The sequence below is a fragment of the Talpa europaea genome, assembly GCF_964194135.1.
Source record: "Talpa europaea genome assembly, chromosome: 10".
NCBI classification, from domain to species: Eukaryota; Metazoa; Chordata; class Mammalia; order Eulipotyphla; family Talpidae; genus Talpa; species Talpa europaea.
Window position 1 is genome coordinate 105,391,510 of NC_140077.1, and position 20,621 is coordinate 105,412,130.

The 20,621-nt window shown below is 44.5% G+C and overlaps 1 protein-coding gene across 1 annotated transcript in view; it reads right to left on the reverse strand.

Moving 5' to 3' along the window:
• Positions 1–20,621, reverse strand: part of FHIP1A (FHF complex subunit HOOK interacting protein 1A) — a gene marked incomplete at its 5' end in the record, with an annotated part of 74,359 nt that overhangs the window by 10,101 nt on the left and 43,637 nt on the right. Inside the window, 4 exons of the mRNA XM_084245233.1 lie at positions 1,585–2,709; positions 5,816–6,006; positions 13,397–13,476; positions 15,916–16,083. Coding sequence (XP_084101359.1) covers positions 1,585–2,709; positions 5,816–6,006; positions 13,397–13,476; positions 15,916–16,083 — 1,564 coding nt within the window. The remainder of the gene's footprint in view (positions 1–1,584; positions 2,710–5,815; positions 6,007–13,396; positions 13,477–15,915; positions 16,084–20,621) is intronic.

Genomic DNA, 20,621 nt, shown 5'->3' on the forward strand with positions numbered 1-20,621 from the left:
CACAGAGAACTCTCTCCTTCATATCAGGGCTGCACAAGACTCCGTCGCCATGGATGTTGTATGAAACAGTCTCTCGATGCAGATGCTTGGCTTGTTTAGTCTATTATAAACAATGCCGCGATGGACATCTTTGCATACACCTCTTCGTGTGAGTACAGCTGTGAAAACACCCCTAGGAACAGAAGGCGCTGACTCTCTGCCTCAAGCAAGGTGCTGTGGGCTGGGTTACTGCTGTCCTGGTCCCTCTGCACCTCCTTCAGTCCCCAGGATCCTCCTGATCCCCCTCCACCCCTTGCTTCATCAACTAGGAAGAGCAAGATTATCTAATCTTTTTACTTGTGATTGACTGATTGGATTTTAATTAAAGCCAATTCACACTGAAATGTTATCGCAGCTAGAACCTCAACTCTTAATTGTGGGATTAAAAGTTTTCTCCCTCTTTAAATAAATGTTTGGGCATCAGCAAGTAAATGAAAAAAATAGTGGAGGAGGGTAGGAGAGCGCCCCGAAATCTCATTAAGTCTACCTGGCTGGATGGAACGCTAAAACATCTTCTGCTTCGGTGACCCAAGCAGGTGGCAGCGTGGTTTTTCCTCACCACGCTGCTTCCTGCTTGCGAGGGAAGGACAGGCCTCCCTGGGTTGCTGGGAGCTCCCTGAAATCATTAATAACAAGCCCCAGCCCCACCCTCAGTGTCTCATCCATCCTCAGAGGGACAAAAGGAAGGTCAGGAAGGCCAAGGTCACATGACTGGAAGTAGCAGAGCCAGGGTTTCCCCACTGGCCTGACTTCAAGGCCACCATCTGACCCTCTGCGGAACCAGCTTCTTGCCACCCCTTCCCTGAGCTTGCCAAATCCTCTGTGCCACTTCCCTCTGCACCAGAATTTGCAGATTGAGATTGCAGATGGGTAATATTTAATAGAGTTTTCTATCACGATTCTTACCCAACCCATTTGTCTGATAATGCTGCCCTAGCCCATCCTTTGCCACCCTCATGATTTCTACCTGGCCCAGGGGGTATCGCTGGAACACACCCACTCTTCAGTGGAGTCTGAAGTTCATGTGTGTCTACTCTACTGACATTTGGGTGAAGATACTGTGATTATCTGAAATGAGCTTCCAGGCAAAGGCACAACTCGCCCCAGTAGCCTCTGATGTATGAGCACAACTCTATTTACTCAGAGAGTATTCTGAGCACCTGCTTGATCGGGGGTCAGGGGCCGGGGAGAGAGCAGAGAACAAGCCAACATCTGTGCCCTCGTACAGCATCCATTCAGGGTGGGAGGGGGGACTAATCTGCTCTCAAAATATATCAAAATAAAATGCTAAGGAGAAAGATCAATCAGACTAAAGAAACTGAGGCTTTTAAATTAAATGAGATTGGATTTAGTCTGTCCTCTTATTTTATCAAAGACATACCAAGTTACTAAACAGTAAAATTTAACTTCTAATCTGCCGGGGAGGAAAACTGACGCCATTGGGAAAGTCAGCAGTGCCCCTTACCCTCACCTACCTGACTTCCTCTTGCACAAGGTACAAGCGCTTTCACAAGCAGAAATCACAAAGCAACTTAAGAGGGTCACCTGTGAAGGGGGTGCTCTGAGTCCTCACGGGCTGGTGACTGGCAAAGGCAGTCTCGTCTCGCACCCCAAAGGGGGACAGCATGGTCTCCACAGCAGGAGTCTCCACTAAGAAAGAGTCAAAGTCGTCCTCGTCCTCCTCTGGCTCCGCCTGCTCCTCGCCTTGGCTCTCTTCAACCTCCCCCTCCGGCTCCTCTGCGAAAAGCAAGGGATCGGCAGAAGAGAAATTCTGTTCTGTCAAGCCCTCCGTGCCAGAATCCAGCTCCCTAATGATCTGGTCATACTGAGCAATGAAATCTTCTCCCTCCGGGTCCGTGACCGTGGGGTCTGGCCTGTGCTCTGCCTCGGCGGCGGGGGCGGCCACCTCTGAGGTCCACTCTGGGCCTGCTTCGGGCTCGTCCTCTTGTGTCGGCTCCTCGGACACCTCTGCGAGCAGGTCAGACGTGCCCCTACCGGCTCCCTCCCCTGGATCTGTGTCTGGCGGAGGGCCGGGCAGGGGCCCGTTGTTGGTGGGGGGATGCTCAGGCCCAGTCTGGGCCGGGGAGGCGGGCCTGGCGGCCTCCTCTGGCGGCTTCGGCGTGTCCTCGGCATCCTTCTCGGCACACAGCCTGTACACCATCACGTCGTCCTGAAAGTCAGACTCTTCGATGTAGGAGCCTTTGAAGAGCAGGATGGCGTTCTTCTTCATCTCCTGGATGTGTTTTGGGGGGTCGATGGGCGCGGGCGGGCCGGAGCGCTCCAGGTCATCGTCAGGCCCGGGGGAGCCCACATCCGCCTCCGAGGAGATGCCCGTGTCGTAGCTGTCATCCCACTCCAGCTCGGTCGGGCCCTTCTCCTTCCTGGGAGCCGGCGGAGGCCCTGTCTTCCCAGGTTGCTGCTGCGGGAGCCTGAACACAGGGTGGGGGGCAGGGGGTGCACTCTCCTCTGTCAGGCTCTGGAGAAATGTCTCGGGGTCGGGGGCTTCTCCGTCATACAGGGCGGACCAGACGCGGCAGTCCTGCATGCAGCGCAGGATGTTGGTGTGCGCCTCCCAGAGGTACTGCAGGTAGCTGATGTCCAGGGCCCTCCCGTACTCCACGATGCAGGCCGAGGGAGAGAAGGCCTCGGGGAGCAGCTCCTCCGCAGCCCCTGCCACAGGAGAGACACGTCAGCAGAAGGAAGGTATGGGGGCAAATGGAGGAGAGGGATGGGACTCACCTGCGTCCCGAAGACTCTGGTTAGAGCCAGCTACTTTGGCTCTAATTATATTATTAATTTAATGTAATTATAATATGTTTTTAATTATTTTTAAAAATTATATAGAATTTATTAATAATATAATGTGAGCCTATAAATTATACATAATAATAAATTATTTGTGGGTGCCTGTTATAAATATGAATGTAAATATTAATATTAATGAATTATTTCTGAATAATTTTTTGAATGGGTAGATTTTAAGAAGGAAAGATTAGAACAGAAGTCTACCCTCACAGAAGATACAGAGCCAGGCCCAGCTAGAGTCGACAGAAACAGTCATTAGAGAAAGAAGGCGTAATAAAAGTAGCCTCTCAAGTTGCTGAGAGGATTAAATCAGGGAAAGTAACTAGCATAGTACCTGCCACACAGTTGGTAATAATTATAAAATTTTCTATGAACACTAAAGAAAAAGGTGTGTGACCCATGAATTGGGGAGCGAAATTTTCTCGAGAAAACTCTGGAATTTTAGAAAAGCCTGTTAGCTCATTCTGTCTTATATAAAGATCACAGTCACCACCAAAATGATCTTTTGAACCAAAGAATGCTCCCCTAGGGTACCAGGAGCCGGCCTCTGACATTAGCGGTTGTTGCAACCATGTAACTGAAGTAGCTGTGAAAACACCTGCACGGAAGTTTACATTTTCTTTCAGGAAGAGAAAAATAACCTAGACTAGGAAAAATAGCTGTCTATCACCTCTTGGGCATCTGCTAAGTAGCAGTCGAGATCTAATTTGAACACAGCATGGCAGGTATTTTTTCTCCATCTACAGGAGAAGAAATCAGAGCTAGAAGGTAGGCGACCCACGCGGCTCCTGCCGACCCCGCCCTTAGTGCCACACCATCTCGACTTTCTGGTCTCGTCACGAAGTCTCTACCAGACGGGGCCAGAATTGAACCTTTAAGAATACACATTTTCAGGTCCTACGAACAAACATAATCCATTTTTTATTTCCACTACGAAAAGGTTAGTCTTCTTATCCACTTTAAATAAAAAGACATCCAAACTACTACTAGCGATATTTATTTACCTCTTATTACATGCCAAGCTGTCTTAAGAGCTTTGTTTGTTTTAACTCATCCTTGGAACAAGCCTTTGTGGTAGGTACTGTTTTACAGACTAGGGGCAAATGTTTAGAAAGGTTACAAAATTTGCCTAAGAAAGTAACAAACTCCAGATTCTGAATCCAAGCTCATAACCACTGCACAATAAGTGCATTATCTGCCCACCTACCTACCTTCACAGTAATTGTTTACACATTAGGATTCATCAACTGTAAGCCAACTTCAGAGGCTCAGAACATGGATCAGAGGCTCTACATGCTACATAACCTTGAACACGTCAATCCCTCTCTTACAGTCTGTTTCTTTAACTGTAAGATGGGAATACTGCCTTCTTAAAAGGATTGAATGTGACAGCACAGGGAAAGAACATGGCAATTTATAGACATTCAACAATGGCATTTTTTAGCTTGACTTTTGAATTCTGTGGCAAGATCAGCCACAGAATCATTCTTGAAACAACTTTGAGTTTTTTTTAAAGATTTATTTATTCATGCATACAAGAACCAGGGTACAGAGGATTCACCAGAGACAGAGCGGGGAACAGAACAGGCAGACTGACAAAATACACTGCTGAGGGGAGCAGCGGGCGAGACAGGAGAGGTCTGCCTCGCCATGTGGGATTCTCGCCGGCCAGCAGGGATCGAACCCACGCTACAGAGGCTGCGGACAGCTTCACAGCACTGTGCTCAACCGCCTGCACCACCAGGGGAGGCTCCCAAATTTTATAATAAATAAAAAAGACAAACTTTCAAATGTTTAAGAAAAAAAACAGTATACCTAACTGGAAAATATATTTAAAACACAGCTTGCTATAAAAAAAAAAATGTGGCACACAAATTATTAATTTCCAAAACCAAGAATCAGTAAGGCAACTTTCATTTCTGAAAATTACACTTACACCAAATGTGCTATATTTCTTAATCTAGTACCCTGGCTCTTAAATATACTTTATCTAAGAGGACCATAGCTGGGTGGACAGAATGACGATGTAGGGGTCTAGGGGGCTAGCAGGTGACAGATTGGACATGCCTGTGTTGGCACCAGGTCTGGCCACTTCCTAGTGCTCCCAGGGCAGCAGAAGTTCTTAAACTGAAATAGCTTCTGACCATCAATAACACACAAATGCCCCCGGTGTCGGCTGCCTGCAGAGGGCCAAGGTTGACACAGGGGGTTGTTTAAATTCTACTTGTACCTGGCAGACTGCAGCTGGCAAACAGCACATATGTTTTAAAATGCTGTGAATACACAATACATGAAAACTCCCTCATTGGCTCAATCAAATGTATCGAATACTATTGTCTTATCACCAGTTTTAAGGGTTTATTTTTTTTGGATTTATTTAATCAAGAACTGGGGTACAGTCAGAGGCGCGGAAGAGTGAGAGAATTCACCAGAGACTGAGCAGGGAGCAGAACAGGCAGACGGATCAAAATACACAGCTGACGGTAGCAGCAGGAGAGGTCTGCCACACCATGTGGGAATCTCCCTGGCCGGCCGGGAATTGAACCCACGCTGCAGAAGCAGCGGACAGCTTCATAGTGTCGTGCTCAACCCGCTGCACCTCCGGGGAGGCCTGCCAATTTTAAGTTTTATAATGACATCTTACTCACAGGCCAGCATCTACACCTGGGCCATTGAAGATTAAAATAAAGGCCAATTCTATCTCAGCTACAGGCATTGCCACACCCGACAGGAGACATGCTGGTGTGGAGGCCACTAGAGAGACTAGTTAAAGGTCTGGTGGAGCTTCAATGATCACTGATCACAAGTGCCCCTAACTCCTTACCAAACAGGAAAGGATCCCCAACTAGTCATTCACCTAAGAAACAGGCCTCAGTACATTCTTCCCTGTCTTCCTGCAGGGACACAAGCCCCAAGGAGAGACGGGGTTTGGCAGCCCTTGGTTTCAAGGTCACTCCTAGCGAGCTCCTACCTGAACCATCATGCTCACACTTGGACCAGAGGATATAATCCCTCTCTTGGTTCCCGAGCGTCAGAGTGATCCCGCTGGAGCAGCAGACAGGGGTCAGGGCGAGCAGCTTGGCTGCGGAAACAGAGTAACAGTCTCTCTCCTTCACAGCCCACCTCTGACTCAGCATCATGTGATTACAGGGGATCAGGTACCTGGAAGGATGAAAAGAGCCGGCATTCAGTCTCCGCAATGGCCGTCCCCACCCGCCACCCCCCTAAGCCTAATCAGGACCAGTTGTGGCCAGCAGTGGACACATCCTTTTTGGCCAAGGGCTTCTTTCTTCTGACAGCACAAGCCCTCTGCAAAGCATTTACAGATGCTCACAATTTAATCTCCTTCTGCACCTCACTCTCAAACCACCCATCCCACCAAATTCCTTTCTTTTGACCCTATTTAGTTATAGTCCTCTACTTATGCCCATTTATTAGAAAACATGTGTTCCTGTGACGATGCTGGTAGAATTGAATATGAACAGTGTCTGTTATTGAAACAAGTCAACCTTGTCAGCAAAAGTTTTCACTATTGTTCTGAAATAAACTTAAGCATCTTTTAAGCACCTGCAACTGCCCTCTCTGCCTCTGTGCCTTTGCACATACTGTAACCTTCACCAGGAATGTGCTTTCCCCTGTCCCTTCCTGACGGTGTCTTGTCATCCTACAGAGTCCACTTCAGTGTCACCTTCTCTGGACAGCTTCCCGCCATTTCACCCCCACTCTGCTTTCCAGGAAAGCTCCGTTTCCTGGAATCACAAGCAATCAGTGTTGGTCTCCTCCATATAATGTGCTCCCAGAGCAAGAACTTCCTACAGTAGTTTTGTCTCACTGTCCCGTCAGTAGGTACGAAATGCTGGCAGTTGTGCAAAAGGGCAAAGAACCATTCAGTCCACAGTGCAGACCGTCTCTGGTGTTCTCATGGGTCACCATGAGGAAATATGGCAGCCAGGGACTCAGGGAGGAGCTACCAGGCCCCATTTCACATGAAACACTGGCTGATGATCAAAAGCATCTTAGTATCATCTTGAGCCTGGAGACAAGAAACTGGCCCACCTTTTCTGACACACTGAGGCACATTCGTGGGCTCCACTGAGAGAATACAGTCTTTCCATGGTTTACTTTCTGTATGGAAAGACTAAGCTGAGTATCCAAACAAAGATGTGACAAAAGCAATGGAGGTGTCATCGCCAGAGTCAAGTGTCACCTGTGGGTACAGAAGCCATTTCCAAAAGAGCCAGAGAGCCCATAGGTGAGCAACCACAGAATGTTTTTGTTCTATATTTGACTTTTGGGAAAGAGGCAAGCAGAGGAAAACAGCTATGATTAAGGATTCAGTGAAAAAGATAAAAGCACAATTTTCAGGATATGTCTTAAGGTCTATAAGGTCGTGTTGATCCAAATGAGGAAAATCTGTGATTCTATTCACACCTGATCTGTAGCAAGAGCCAAGTCAGGGAAGAAAAAAGATTTAATTCTCTTCATGGTACTTCACACTAAGGTCTTCATAACTTTCAAGGTATGAAATGACAACCTTGCACTTAACTTCCTGTACTCAAAAAAAAATTAAACCATTCTTCAAGCGGACTAAGTATCTGGGAAGGAGGTCCTGGTCTCCTCCCACCACCCCCCTCCCCAAATCATAGGCCAGCACATACTCGAAGCCCAAGCTGCTGTTACTCAGATAGGGCACAGCACGCATATCTAGTGGTGGTGTCTATTTTCATAATTTGAGTTGCATGAAAGCCAAAGGTCACAAAAACAAAAAGGAAGGGATGGTGGGGGAAGCAGAAGAGAGGGGCATGTCTGTTCTAATTCTTGGTCCAGGGTGGGAGGCTGTATTGGACTGGAGTAGACACGGATGCTATAGGCAGAAAATGAAAGGGCCCATTCATGACTGTCTCTGTGGGCAGAGATACTTTGGTGACTAAGAATGATGCAGGGGAGAGGCTTTCTCCTCCTGACAGAACACAAAGAAAAGGAGTGGTACTCCAGCACCTCAGTACCCCTGCATTCTCAGGAGGGTTGGGGCCCAGCAGGGAGAGAGAGAGGGTTGGGGCCCAGCAGGGAGAGAGAGAGAGACCGGGCAGCACCAACCAAGGGGTTCAGCAGGCAAGGAGGCTCTGTGGAGTCTGCTGCGGCAGATGTACTGGGGGACTAGCTGTACTAGTTGCTGTTTACGAGCTGTACTATAGCAACTAGCAGTACTAGTTGCTAATGAACACATGTAAGACCCCTCCTGTTGGGCATCCCAGATATAATAGCTGATGCTTTGTAGGGGTCAAGGTCTTGGGTTTGCTGGGTGGAGGGAGGAAGCTAGCAAACCTATCCTATGGCTGTTGATGGGAACCCTTCTGTCCTCGAAGGCTAGGGATTGAGATTACACAAAATTTATTGTATCTTTATTTTGACCACAAGTTTTAAAAATACTTTAAATGCTTCCATGCTTTTATATACATGGGAACTCTACGACTACTTACAGCTCAAACCACGCATATTTCGTGGTTTAAGTTGGTATACACATTTTTCTACTGTTTGAAGTGTTAAAAAAAAAAAAAACAATGGGACATGCTTTCAGTAGAACTAAGAATTTTCTTCTGAGAAAAACAAATAAAGGGAGATCCCCTACAGGTTGTGGAGCGGGTCTATGAATTGAAAATGGAGGAGTCAGTTCTCATAAATAACCCCCCTTGTATTCAAAGCAGCACTTCTACTGTGCCTTGAAAATGAAGGATGACCCCAGAGGGAAGAACAGGAAAACCACACAGTGACCCTCAGTCATTCCATCATTTACAGGGAAAGATTAGGATCAGCAGGAATGTCAGAAGCTTTCCAGATGTCAAATATCAAAAGGAAAGGCTGTCAATAGTAGAAAATCACTTAGGAATTTAGTATAGGTATTTGTCATCAAACTATCTTTTAATTTATATTATGTTTATCCTGTTCAAGAATTTTATTTAAATTATGGAAGCACTACAAATAGAGACCAATAAATATCTGATTTAGGAATCCAGATTGCTTAAAGCCATCCCACAACAGAGCAGGAAAAAAATATATCACCTGTATCATCCTCCCTTTTTTCATTATTTCCCCAACCCTCTGAAAATCTGGGTCTATTTTCTATCTTCCTGGATACCACTCATTAAAATAAATCATCTTCACTTCTAAAACAATCCAGTGACAACCAATCGATAACAAAGCAAATATATGGCTGACTGTTACACTGACAATAAAAACAAGCAGAAAACAAAACAGGAAAGCACAGTGGAGTAGGCAAAGTGCCTCCTGTGAGATGCTGAGAACCTCAATGGTCACCATGGGCAAAACCCTACAAATAACATCAGTAAATTTCAAAAAGCTCATTTGCTTCTCAAAGAACTTCTGGCCATATTTCTCCTGTTCATTCTATCCTGGATTTGCTGGGTTTTTTGTTTGTTTTTGCTCTCCTCCTGACACCTAACCCCCACTCAAGATGGAAATAAATGTTCCTGAAGTGTACTTTTGGAGTAAAACCACCTGACTCTGAGCACAACAGGCAGTTCATTAACCTGACAATGGACCAGCACTTCTGGAAAAAACAAAGAACAATAACAACAACAACAAAAAAAAAAACAGCCTAACCAGAATTTTCAGAAGTGGCATTCAGGGTATTAAAATTTGCCTAAACTGGGAAGTGCCAGCAACAAGAGGGTGATTTGTCACTGCTCATCAGCATGTCAAGCCAGCCTTTGGCCTATCTGGTATGTGACATCCCTAGAAGTGAAGAATTTCTCCTTGGTTTTCTGCTCACCAAAATAGCTCCCTGTGGGGTCTACCCTATGTCAGCTACTCTTCTGATATTTTGCTAAATAAACATATCAGATACAAATGGATTATGACTTAGAAATGTCGAAGTTTAAAGAGTATTTGGGTTGCAATAAAAATTGACGTAATTATTTATTTATCACATAACAAATAACTTCATTAAAAGGGCTCACATAATCCTCATTGCTCTATTGCCTCTGAGATTTACAAGTTGATCATGTACATCTGAATGATTATAGTGGCAACAACTAAAAGGATGGACAATAAATTACATTTACGTCCTTTAAAATAAAGCTTAAATGACTAGAAGAGTAAGAATTTTTCACTGTCCTTGCCTTGGGTACAAATTCTAAGTCAGAGAAGACATTGTTTTCAGTTGTTTAAAATATATTCTCCTTCTTTCCATTGGTGTAATGTAATATTTTACAGTGTTTCAAAACATGTTCACAACTATCATCACAGCTAATCCTCCCCCAAACCCTATGAGGTAACAAATTCCAAAACCAGAACATGTCAAGTGAAATCCGTGGTCCACTCTCCACTGGGGCTCTCACAGAACATGTTCCCTTGTTGTTCTAGCATCACTGTTCATGGCCTTGTTTTCACAATTGCTATCCCCTTCTCTCTCTCTGCTGCAAATTTAGTAACTTCTTCAGTCTATCTTCGAGTTCATTCATCCTATCTTCATCTGTGTCTTCAACACTATCTACCCCCTACTCATAGTTTTTCATTCTAACAATCACCTATTTTTATTTCTAAGAGCTCTAGTTGGTTCTTTTTCAAGCCTGCCTCCCATTTTTGCTTGATTATTAAATTACCCATTTTGTTAACACAAAATAAGTTATTGGTGAGGATGTAGAGAAATGAGTGCTCTTGGGCACTGTCACTTGGCATGTAAATGGTGTAGCTGTTACAAAAAAAAACAATTTAAACATAAAATAGAATTACCATATGATCCAGTGATTGCACTTCTGGGTAGACACCAAAAGAACTGAAAGCAGAATCTTAGAGAGGTATTTGTACACCCTTGTTCACAGCAGCCCTATTCACAGTAGCCAAAAAGTGGAGTCAGCCCAAAAGGCCCATGGATAGACAAACACAGCAGGGTATAAGCAATGGGAAATTATTCAGTGTTGAAAAGAAAGGAGACTCTGACACACGCTACAACACGGAGAAACCCTGAAGACACTGCTAAGTGAAATAAACTAGGCACAAAAAGGTAAACACTGTCTGATTCCACTTACATGGGGTCACTAGAGCAGTTAAGATTCATAGAGACAGAAAGTAGAAGGGCAGCTGTCAGGAGCTGGAGGAAGAAGAAACGTGGTTTCTGTTGTGTGGGTTCAGGGGGTGGGCTCAGGGCGTTAGTGATAAACGGTGAAACTGTTCTGGAGATGAAAGGCTACATGACGGTGTGGATGTATTTAACACCACTGAAGGGTCGATGTAGCAAATTTATGCCAATTTTAAAAATACTTTCAAAAGCTGGGAAAGAAAGTCAGTACAGGACAGAGACCAGAAAGTGCTGTCACCTGCACGGCTTCCTGAGCGTCTACCACCTGTCCGACTTCTGCATGAGTTTTCTTCTTTGCTATCGATCTGGCTTAACCCAGGCATTTCAGTGGAATTAGAAACTAAGAATTCAGTAAAGGGCAACTATTCTTATTCCAGTTTCACTGTCACTCATTAAAGAAACTTGGGCTCAGAGAGCCTGGGGCCAGGTGGTCAGGTGGCATTCCCATCGCTCAGCTCAGCACCCGTGACAGCATGTGCTTCAGGCCTTTCCTATGGAAATTACTAGCGCCCACCCCCCACCCTGGAAGTGACCAGCTCCAACTTGTGCATGTAAGTATTTCAATCATAAGCTAGTTTCTTCACCTTCATAAGGTCACAAAGAGGCCTTAACTAACACCATCTCTGAGACCGGTTTTCCACAGATTAAAGATTAAAAGCAACAAGCGCTCACCTGGTAAAGGTCACTGACCAGCCAGCTCCCCTACCTGGGCTAAAGGGCCCTGGTTCCCCAGGGATGGGACGCTCTGTCCCTCCTGAGCTGGGCCACTGAGCAAGGTGGCTGCTTTTCATGCCATCCCAGAAGCAGTGTTCAAGAATTTAAATATAATCAGGTTTTACCCTTGGTGGAGGAAAAGGCTGGCGTTTGGCAATAAAAAAAGCTTTACCAAGTTGTTCTGAGGGATTTCACTCAGGCCTGGCTAACACATTCTGTCATATCAGTAGAGACACAGGGAGCTGAAGTAATCCTTTTAGGACAGATAACTAATGCTCTACCCCTGCTACCCAGGGTATTTCTTTATGATCGGATTTGTTCTTTGCTAATGCCTGAAGATTAGTTACTGATGACCTGATCTAAACCCTTAAAAAGTTCAAACACTTTTTAAACTTAAAAATTAATAGGTGATACTCTATAAGATGGTAACTCTGTGAGACCTCCACCTTTATGCCACCAACAGCTTTTTCAGTCTGGTTTTCTTTTTAATCACTTCTTTCTGCAGGATGCTGCACTATTCCTAAAGCCAGTGGTTCTCAAATTCAGCTATGCATGTCTGCAACGTGCAGTCTACATCAGCAGAACCCGAGAGTCTGTTAAGACACAAATGCTGCCCATCTTCCCCAAGTCTCTGATCATCACACCTGGGAAAAGCCGAGAATTTGCATTTCTAGCCCATTCCTGGTTGCTGCTGCTGTTCCCAGGTCCCTCGTTTGCCATCCCCTTCCTAGACCACAGCTACCACTCCAGAAATGCCATCTCCACAGCAACTCTGCTCAGGTCATGTTAAGACCCCCATGTGGACTGGGGGCATCCCAAATCTCTGCCCTCTCCCCAGCTCGCTGCTTCTTCCACCCTGTTCCCAAGGACAAGTCCAAGAAAGGGTCAGAAAGCCCACGAGGAGAGCAGGAGGGGGCATGTGAGCCGGAAGACCCCTCGTATTTTTCCTTCTTGTTTCCATGATACCAGAGAGGAGTGTCGGAGCACAAACCCTGGCCAATTCCCACCTCTTTCTTTATAGAAGTTGAGTCTTCCTTGAGGGACCCCTCCAGAAGGAGACTCAGAGCAGGGCCAAGGCAGGACTAGACACTCCTGAGTCCCCTTCCAAGTCACCAAATTAACGTCTTAAGAGTAGTTCACCTCCACTCCCAACACCTGTCTTCAAACTCCAGCCACGCTGAACTTTTCCCAGCTTCCGCTGGACATACATGTGTGCCCTGTCTGTAAATCCTTTCAATTCACCCGCTCTATCCCATACTCCCTTCTGAACTGTAGACACAAAGTACTCATTAAATATTTACTGAGCTTAATTGAAACCTACTCAGGGCAGAGAGTGCACACGGCATGTGCACCGTCACCACAGCAAGGGCCTCGACACTAACCATCAACGGCATTTTATATTTGGAGCAGCTGTTTTCAATAACATAGACCTGTGTTGCTGCAAAAATGTGCTTCAGGAGAAAAACATTCAGCCGTGGACGCAAAGAGCTTTCATAATACTGCTCAAGATTTCTCTATCTATTGCTTCCAGGAGTATATTTATAATGCATCTGGCTTCTAAAAAACCTGTAATAGTACAACTAAAATTAACCTTGGGAAATAATGCAGAAATTAAATTGATTTTCCTGATGATTTTCTTTAGAAGCATGACCCCTACTTAGCTTATATTACCAAAGAAAAGCTACAACAGCAATAGCAGAGAGAGTTTTTCTTTAATGGGAATGAGAGATAGCAACTTACCTTAGAATCAGCTGTAACATCACATCTTCACAGTGTAAACCGATGAGAGTTCTAAATAATGCCAGGGACACCACGCAAAGCTGGGAAGCAATAAACACATTCGATTTCAGATTTTGGAAGGATAGCTCTGTTCCCTACAGATGGTCAATAAATCAGAATTACAAAGTAAAATGCCTCTTTTTTTTTTAAACGGTTTTGATAAAAATATGCCACTTTCAGAGAGAATGCACACCCAGGCTCCTGGTTTCCCTGCAGGGTTCCATTAAAAGGCTATGCCTGGAATTATGCCATTACATGGAATTAGCCCCCCACAAGTCTCCCAAGCTCCCATTTACAACTTTTAAAGATGCAGATAAACATCTCTTACAACTTTCCAGTAGACACACACACACACACACACACACACACAATCTCCTACTATTGTCACTTATTTTCCTATTTTCAAATAAGACAGGGCTAACAGAACACCACAGAAACTCTACCCAGTTCTCCCTCTAGGGTTCTTAGTCCCAGGCTTTGGAGCAAGTTTGGCTTTGCTTCCATTTCCCAGAGTGCTGAGAGTGTGATAATATACTTTACTGAGAAGCTCATTAAAAAACAAGAATTCCTTCCATCTCTGATGGGAAAGATAAGCAGTCAAACAGGGAAGATTCCCAACAGTGTGTTATATAATAATGGTGCCCTTTTAGGAGCAGGCTTTTATCATTCTCTCAAGTCACATAAGTCATTTAGGTCTCATTCTTTGTACGGAATGGGCTTAAAATCCAGTCAATGAAATCCTTAACAGGTCTTAAGAAATAGCTTTCCTTGACCTGCCCCAAACACAGCTTGTGCTCAGGTCACCCAGCTGTTAGCCATCACTTCCATTGCACTGCACATGCTGTTCCTTGCCTGGGAGGGCATACCCTGCCTCCTCCACAGGCTCACCCCCACAGCCTCGAACCCCAACCAGGGCCCTCACGTCCCCTTTGCTCCCAGTGTTACCACTCAACACCTCCTTCTTCCAGTTTCAGGAGTCCTTGTGATAGTCTATCTACTTGTTCTACTCATTATGGAAAGTAAGGTATTAAATGCCCATTCAGTTACTGCTGACATTTCTTTTTCTCCCGTAAATGCCAGAAATTTCTAATTCATGTGTTTTGCTCTGATTTGAAATGCATGTATACTTACAGTTGCTGTATCTTCCTGAGGGGTTGACCCTGTCATTATAGACTGCCCCCATCTTCTGTCTAGTAACATTTCTTATTGTATTTTTTATGCACACAGAAGAAGTGGGGTGTAGGCCAGAGATGTGGGGGGTGAGAGGATTCAACAGAGACAGAGTGGGGAGGAGAACAGGCAGATTGACTGAAATACACTGCTGAGGGGAGCAGCGAGCGAGATAGGAGAGGTCTGCTGCGCCATGTGGGTCGGCTCCATGGTTGGGGATCGAACTCAGGCCTGAGACTTAGCCCCTAGCCCACATTACTTATTTTAAAGTCTCCTTTAAAGTCTGTCCCACCTGTGATTTGGTTACTATTCCCATGAAATCGCTTCCCATTCTTTAACATCCTATTGGTATCTCTGCATCTTGTTTTTCTATTCAGTCAGACAATCTCTGCCTTTTGATTGAAGTTATTAATCTATTCATATTTAATATCATTATTGACTTATCCTGCCATTTTACTTTTTGTTTTCTGTGTATCCTGCATGGTTTTTTTGCTCCCTACTCCTCCTTAACTGTCTTCTTTTGCATGAGCATAACACTGATTCCTTTAATGATTTTTTTCACTATATTTCTTAAGCTCTAGGCCTTACTATGTACATCTTAAATAATCAAACTCTACTTCAGATTTACACTAAACTAGTGCCAGTGAAATAGAGAAACAGTACTCCTGCATGGCTTTATTCCTTCTTACCCCATCTGTGCTATTATTATTACACATAGTACATCTGCATGTACTACAAACTCAACGATGTATTATTAAACTGTTATTCTCTTGCTTTCAAATAATGATTGCAATCAGATATGGCCTTTGGGGAGGAGGTTGGAAAGGGTGGCACTCCGTGTTTAAGAGAATTTTCAAAGTTAATCAGTTCCAAACTAAAGAACAAATGACCACCCAAATTCACAACTTCCCGGATTTCCATTTCAAAACAACTGCAGATGGAAACAGAATCTCTAATACCAGATTTGCTGTACCCTGGTTCCCTAGCTTTACTTGCACTTAAGCCCATATATTCCACTGCATTCAGCCTCCTCGGAAACACATTCTGCTGGTCTAAGAAGAAAGTGCCAACCCAGATAAATTGAGAAAAATGTCCTGTAAAAGGCAGTAAGTGCCACATCCCTGGCAGAAGAGCTCCTGAAACCAAAACACATTAGCTAGTTCCCTTCATCCAAAACAGAAAAAGTAATGGCTGTAAGGGGGGAAAAAAGGGAAAGAGAAGAAAAAAATATATTCATAATTTATTCCCAAAACAAACTCTTGAAATTGGTGCTGAGTTACAAGTTCCTTTTTTCTTGGGGTGCTCCTTACCCGAAATGGGGTGTTGATTCGGCTCGTGAGAGTATCTAGGATGTGGACATTCTCATGTTGGTGCAGCAGGATAAAACGGAGGAAGATCTCAAGCAGAGCTGGCTCGGAGATGCTGCGCAGGAAGAGATCTAGGTAGGCAGTGGTGGTCATGACCTCCTCCACAGTCACCTGGGCCAACGACAGAGCAAGCACAGGTGAGCATCCTCCGGTGCTGTGAGACATGCCTCCCCAGTGACCCCTGGCCTCACCGCTGTAACCCCATCAAGGTAAGAACACACCCGCCACGAGGACACACTTCAGAGCTTGCAGTGAAGCCTCTAACCTCTCCACACTCCATGTACCTCATGCTGCTTCCGCCCTTTAATTCAGTAAGGGAAAGCAAAGGCAGAAAGAAGCAATGCAAGTATTCCGATGCCTCTAATCATCAAATGCAGTTCAAATATCATCAAGATTTTAATGTGCAATCGCAAAGGGGGAAAAAAAAGATAATGGCAAGTATTTACACGGTCAATAAAAGATTAATTAGAAAGCACAGTGCAACTTGTTTCATTTAACAAATATTTACTGGGACCTGCTATGTATAAGGAGCTGAAATGTAAGAACATATTTCTTGTTCAGGAAGATGGCGTGTATATATATATATGATCTCACAAATAAAATAATAATATAATAAATGGAAAATGAGAGGTAAAGACACAAAGTACTGTGATGTTCAAATGTTTCTACAAGGTTGCAAGTCAAATTTATACACCACAATAAAATACATTAAGTGTTATTTATTTTTTTATTTATTTATTTTTAATAGAGGCATGTTTTATTTTATTTATTTGTTTGTTTGTTTGTTTTGTTTATACAAGCACTGGGTACAGTCAGAAGCGTGGGAGGGTGAGAGAATTCACCAGAGCCAGAGCGGGGAGCAGAGCAGGCAGAAGGACCGAAGTACACTGCTGAGGGGAGCAGCGGGCGGCAGGAGAGGTCTGCGCACCATGTGGGACCCTCCTCCAGTGGCTGGGGAGCAGCCGGGGATTGAACCGGCGCTGCAGAAGCTGCGGGCAGCTTCGCAACCCAGCGCTCAACCGCTGCGCCACCGGGGAGGCCCGGATTTATTTATTTTTATGCAAGAACCAGGGTACAGGTCAGATGTGCAGGAGGGTGAGAAGATTCACCAGAGACAGAGCAGGGAACAGAAGAGGCAGACTGACGAAATACACTGCTGAGGGGAGCTGCAGGCGAGAGAGGAGAGGGTCTGCTGCGCCATGTGGGACCCTCGCCGGCCGGCTGGGATCGAACCCACGCTGCAGAGGCTGCCCACAGCTTCTCAGTGTGGCGCTCAACTGCCTGTGCCACCAGGGAGGCCCAAGTGTTATTTATAAAGTACTATAACAGGTTATGGTTTATAAAGTAAGTGTGACTTTTTTTAATAATCCAAATTAATATATTCTATGTGGAATGATTTGCCATGCAGTAAAATGTCTTTCAGGGAACAAAAAACTCTGAAAAGTCTCGTTGTTCACAGGGCTGAAGATTTGATGCTTACAGATTCAGAACTTCAGTGTTAAACCTTTTGATTGGGAATATTTTAAGAACTAGCATAAATGTTTTTGTCTGAAAGCACGATGTAATGTCACGTGATGAACAGGCTTATTGTCTGTAGTATAGAAATACTCAAACCACATGCACGAAAATCATCAGGGAAACAGCTTGAAATTTCAGATTCCAACATTAGATCCCAGAAATCTTAGAAATCTCCCCTGCCACTAGTCTAATGCACTTGATGTAAAAGAAACAGAGGGTGATACTTTTTGAGTAATCACATCTCCTTTCCAGTTTTTCTTTCCTTTCTTCTTCCTTTTAAAAGTGCTGTCTCTTCACCATACTATACTGGGTCATTCCTTTTCTAATACGTCCCATCCCCCTTATAATTTTCTGCTTCCAAATTCCACAAACCAGATGCGAAACCAGCTCTAGATCTGCTGTGCAAGGGTAGACAGGACTTGTGTGGATGCATCTGTGCATAAAGACTGAAATTACTTTTATAAATGTCTTGGTTCTCAGCCATGTTCTAGATAGATGAGTCCAGGTGGCTATTAAAAAAATCAGTTTTGTTTTCTTTATTTTAAACAAGGTGTGCACAGTGTCAGACCTGTCACCTCCAACTCAGAGACAGAGCCGTGAGCACTCAGACACACGGCACACCCTGTGCCACCTGAGAACTTCAGAGAGCTTGTGTGGCCCATGAACAGCAAAGGGGGAAAATGAGCATCAACCATTCGGCAAATAAAAAACATTGAGATGAGCACCACTCCCCAGCTGCCCTGTGTCTGAAACTGCTGCTCTCCTTGTGTTTGCTGGTATTCTCTGGTCCCAAGGTCATGGCAATCTCAATGCTGTCCTGGGATACACACACACACACACACACACACACATACACTCTTTTCTTTACCACTTTCAGTGCAGTGCACAGAGTCTGGCCCACAGAAGACCCTTGATAAACATGTTCTGAATCAATCACAGCCCTCAAGGACCTCGTCACTTACATTTGCACAGTTGAGCTTAATTTTTAATTTTTCCCTCTTCTCTGCATGTGTTTTGGAAGACCCCAGAGAGCCGGGACAATTTTTCTAAAGGCCTACAAAATAACCGTTGTTGTCTACAGCAGAACTAAGGGGGAAACGATTCCCAACACCCCCAAACAAATGGTTGAACAAGCTCAAACCCATCCCACAACTGCAATCTCAGGGCCCTTCAGCAGAAACTTAATCCAAAAGCATTTAGGTAATGCTCTGACTCCCTAACAGTCTTGATCATTAATAAAAAAATAGTAGCACAAATCACTCCAAATGGGCGATGCGTGCAGTTTCTGCAGTAACGTACTTCCAACCCGCCTACTGAGCACACCGAGCAGGTGTGTCGTAGAGAATCCCAGGAGCCACCTCTGCACCAAGAATGCAGCATCAGCTCCTCCCGCCTTCAGTTACACATGAACTCAATAAGCTCAAAAGCACAGCAATAAACTCTTTCGAATGTAACTCTCAGTCTTCAGGGGGCTGACATGAAAGGAGGGCATTAAGTATCTATTGTTTACTACTCACAGGCTGGATAAATGAAAGGATTTTTTTAAAAAAAAATCAAAGCTGTCATTTATAAGCTAAGCGGATTTAAAAAAGCACTTGGAGGGGCAGCATTTATATAACATGCTATAAATATTAAAAACCCTATTCTATTAAGCATCCAGTTGCAAACTCTATAAATCGAGGTCACATTCCCCTTAAAATAGTACCCAAGCCAGGAACATCTGGTTCCTTTCTCTTACCCTCTCATGCTGCCACCATATCCTCACAGCCTTTAGAAGCCTTTTATCCCAGAAAATCTTTTCCTGCCTCATTATCTTACCTTTTAGAACCTTCTTCTAATCCCCCAAATAGGCACCCTCCTTAAGGAGGATGAGACTAGGGCCTAAGTGTGATCACTTGAAAGCTAAGGATGAACCTCAAGGGGAGGCCACTCTGCTGTGCGGAATGTAAAAATAAAGCTTCCGCTAATGCCCCGAAGAAGAGGAGGGATTAACCGAACAGGAAAGCAGCCTCCTTTTCATGCTCCAATTACCACGGACAATCAGTTGTTGATGCAAATAATAACTCAGCCTTATAGATGATTGTCAATATTTATTTGCCATGTTTGATTAAAGAATTGCAGATAAGGACAAAATTACACAGACATTCCAGTTGGAATAGCAAATGTGATTCTACCTTACTACCTATAATACACAATAATAATAAAGTTTAAGGTTACTAAAGCTTGAGAAGGTTATTTCACAGTAAAAGTAGCTCAACATGACAGCAATCACTTAAGGAAAACTCAGTTCCCACAAATATCCTTGACAAGGTAAGTCAGCTGTGAATCCAAACAATGTGTCTGCTTAGGCACCCTATGTGCTTACTTTTCAGTAAGTTCTGCAAGTTCAGTCAGTTCTAGAATGGAGGCCTGACTCTGGTACTTAATCACACAGCTCTTAAGTCCCATTTAGTCTACCCTTTGAAATCCCTTTCCCCACATTCTACACCCTCCACTTGCAATTACCTGAGCCCTCCTTTATGCCAAGCGTCCTTTACCAACCTCTTAAACTGATGTTTTCAAATTATAGTTTGAAACCCCAAAGTGGACAGTGAGATCAATGCATTGATTTGATAACAGTTTAGGCCAGATTTAAAACTGAAAATATTATTGTGCAGTGTATGAAGTAGGGTTAATAAGTACTGCGTCATGGGGCCTCCCCTGGTGGCGCAGTGGTTGAGCGCTGGGCTGTGAAGCTGCCCGCAGCCTCTGCAGCGCTGGTTCAATCCCTGGCTGATCCCCGGCCGATCTCCGGCCGCCGGGCGAGGGTCCCACAGGGTGCGCAGACCCCTCCTGCCGCCCGCTGCTCCCCTCAGCAGTGTATTTCATCTGCCTGTTCTGTTTCCCACTCTGGCTCTGGTGAATTTTCTCTCCCTCCCGCGCTTCTGACTGTACCCAGTGCATGTATAAATAAATAAATAAATCTTTAAAAAAAAATAAATAAGTCCTACGTCATGAAATTTTTGTATCGATATTTTGTTCAAACTCAATGTAATACAACTTATATATAATTGCTTTGCCAACTATCCAGTAAGATGTATACAGGTTTGAACAACACAGGCCCACATGCAGGCGGGTTTTTCTTTTCTATC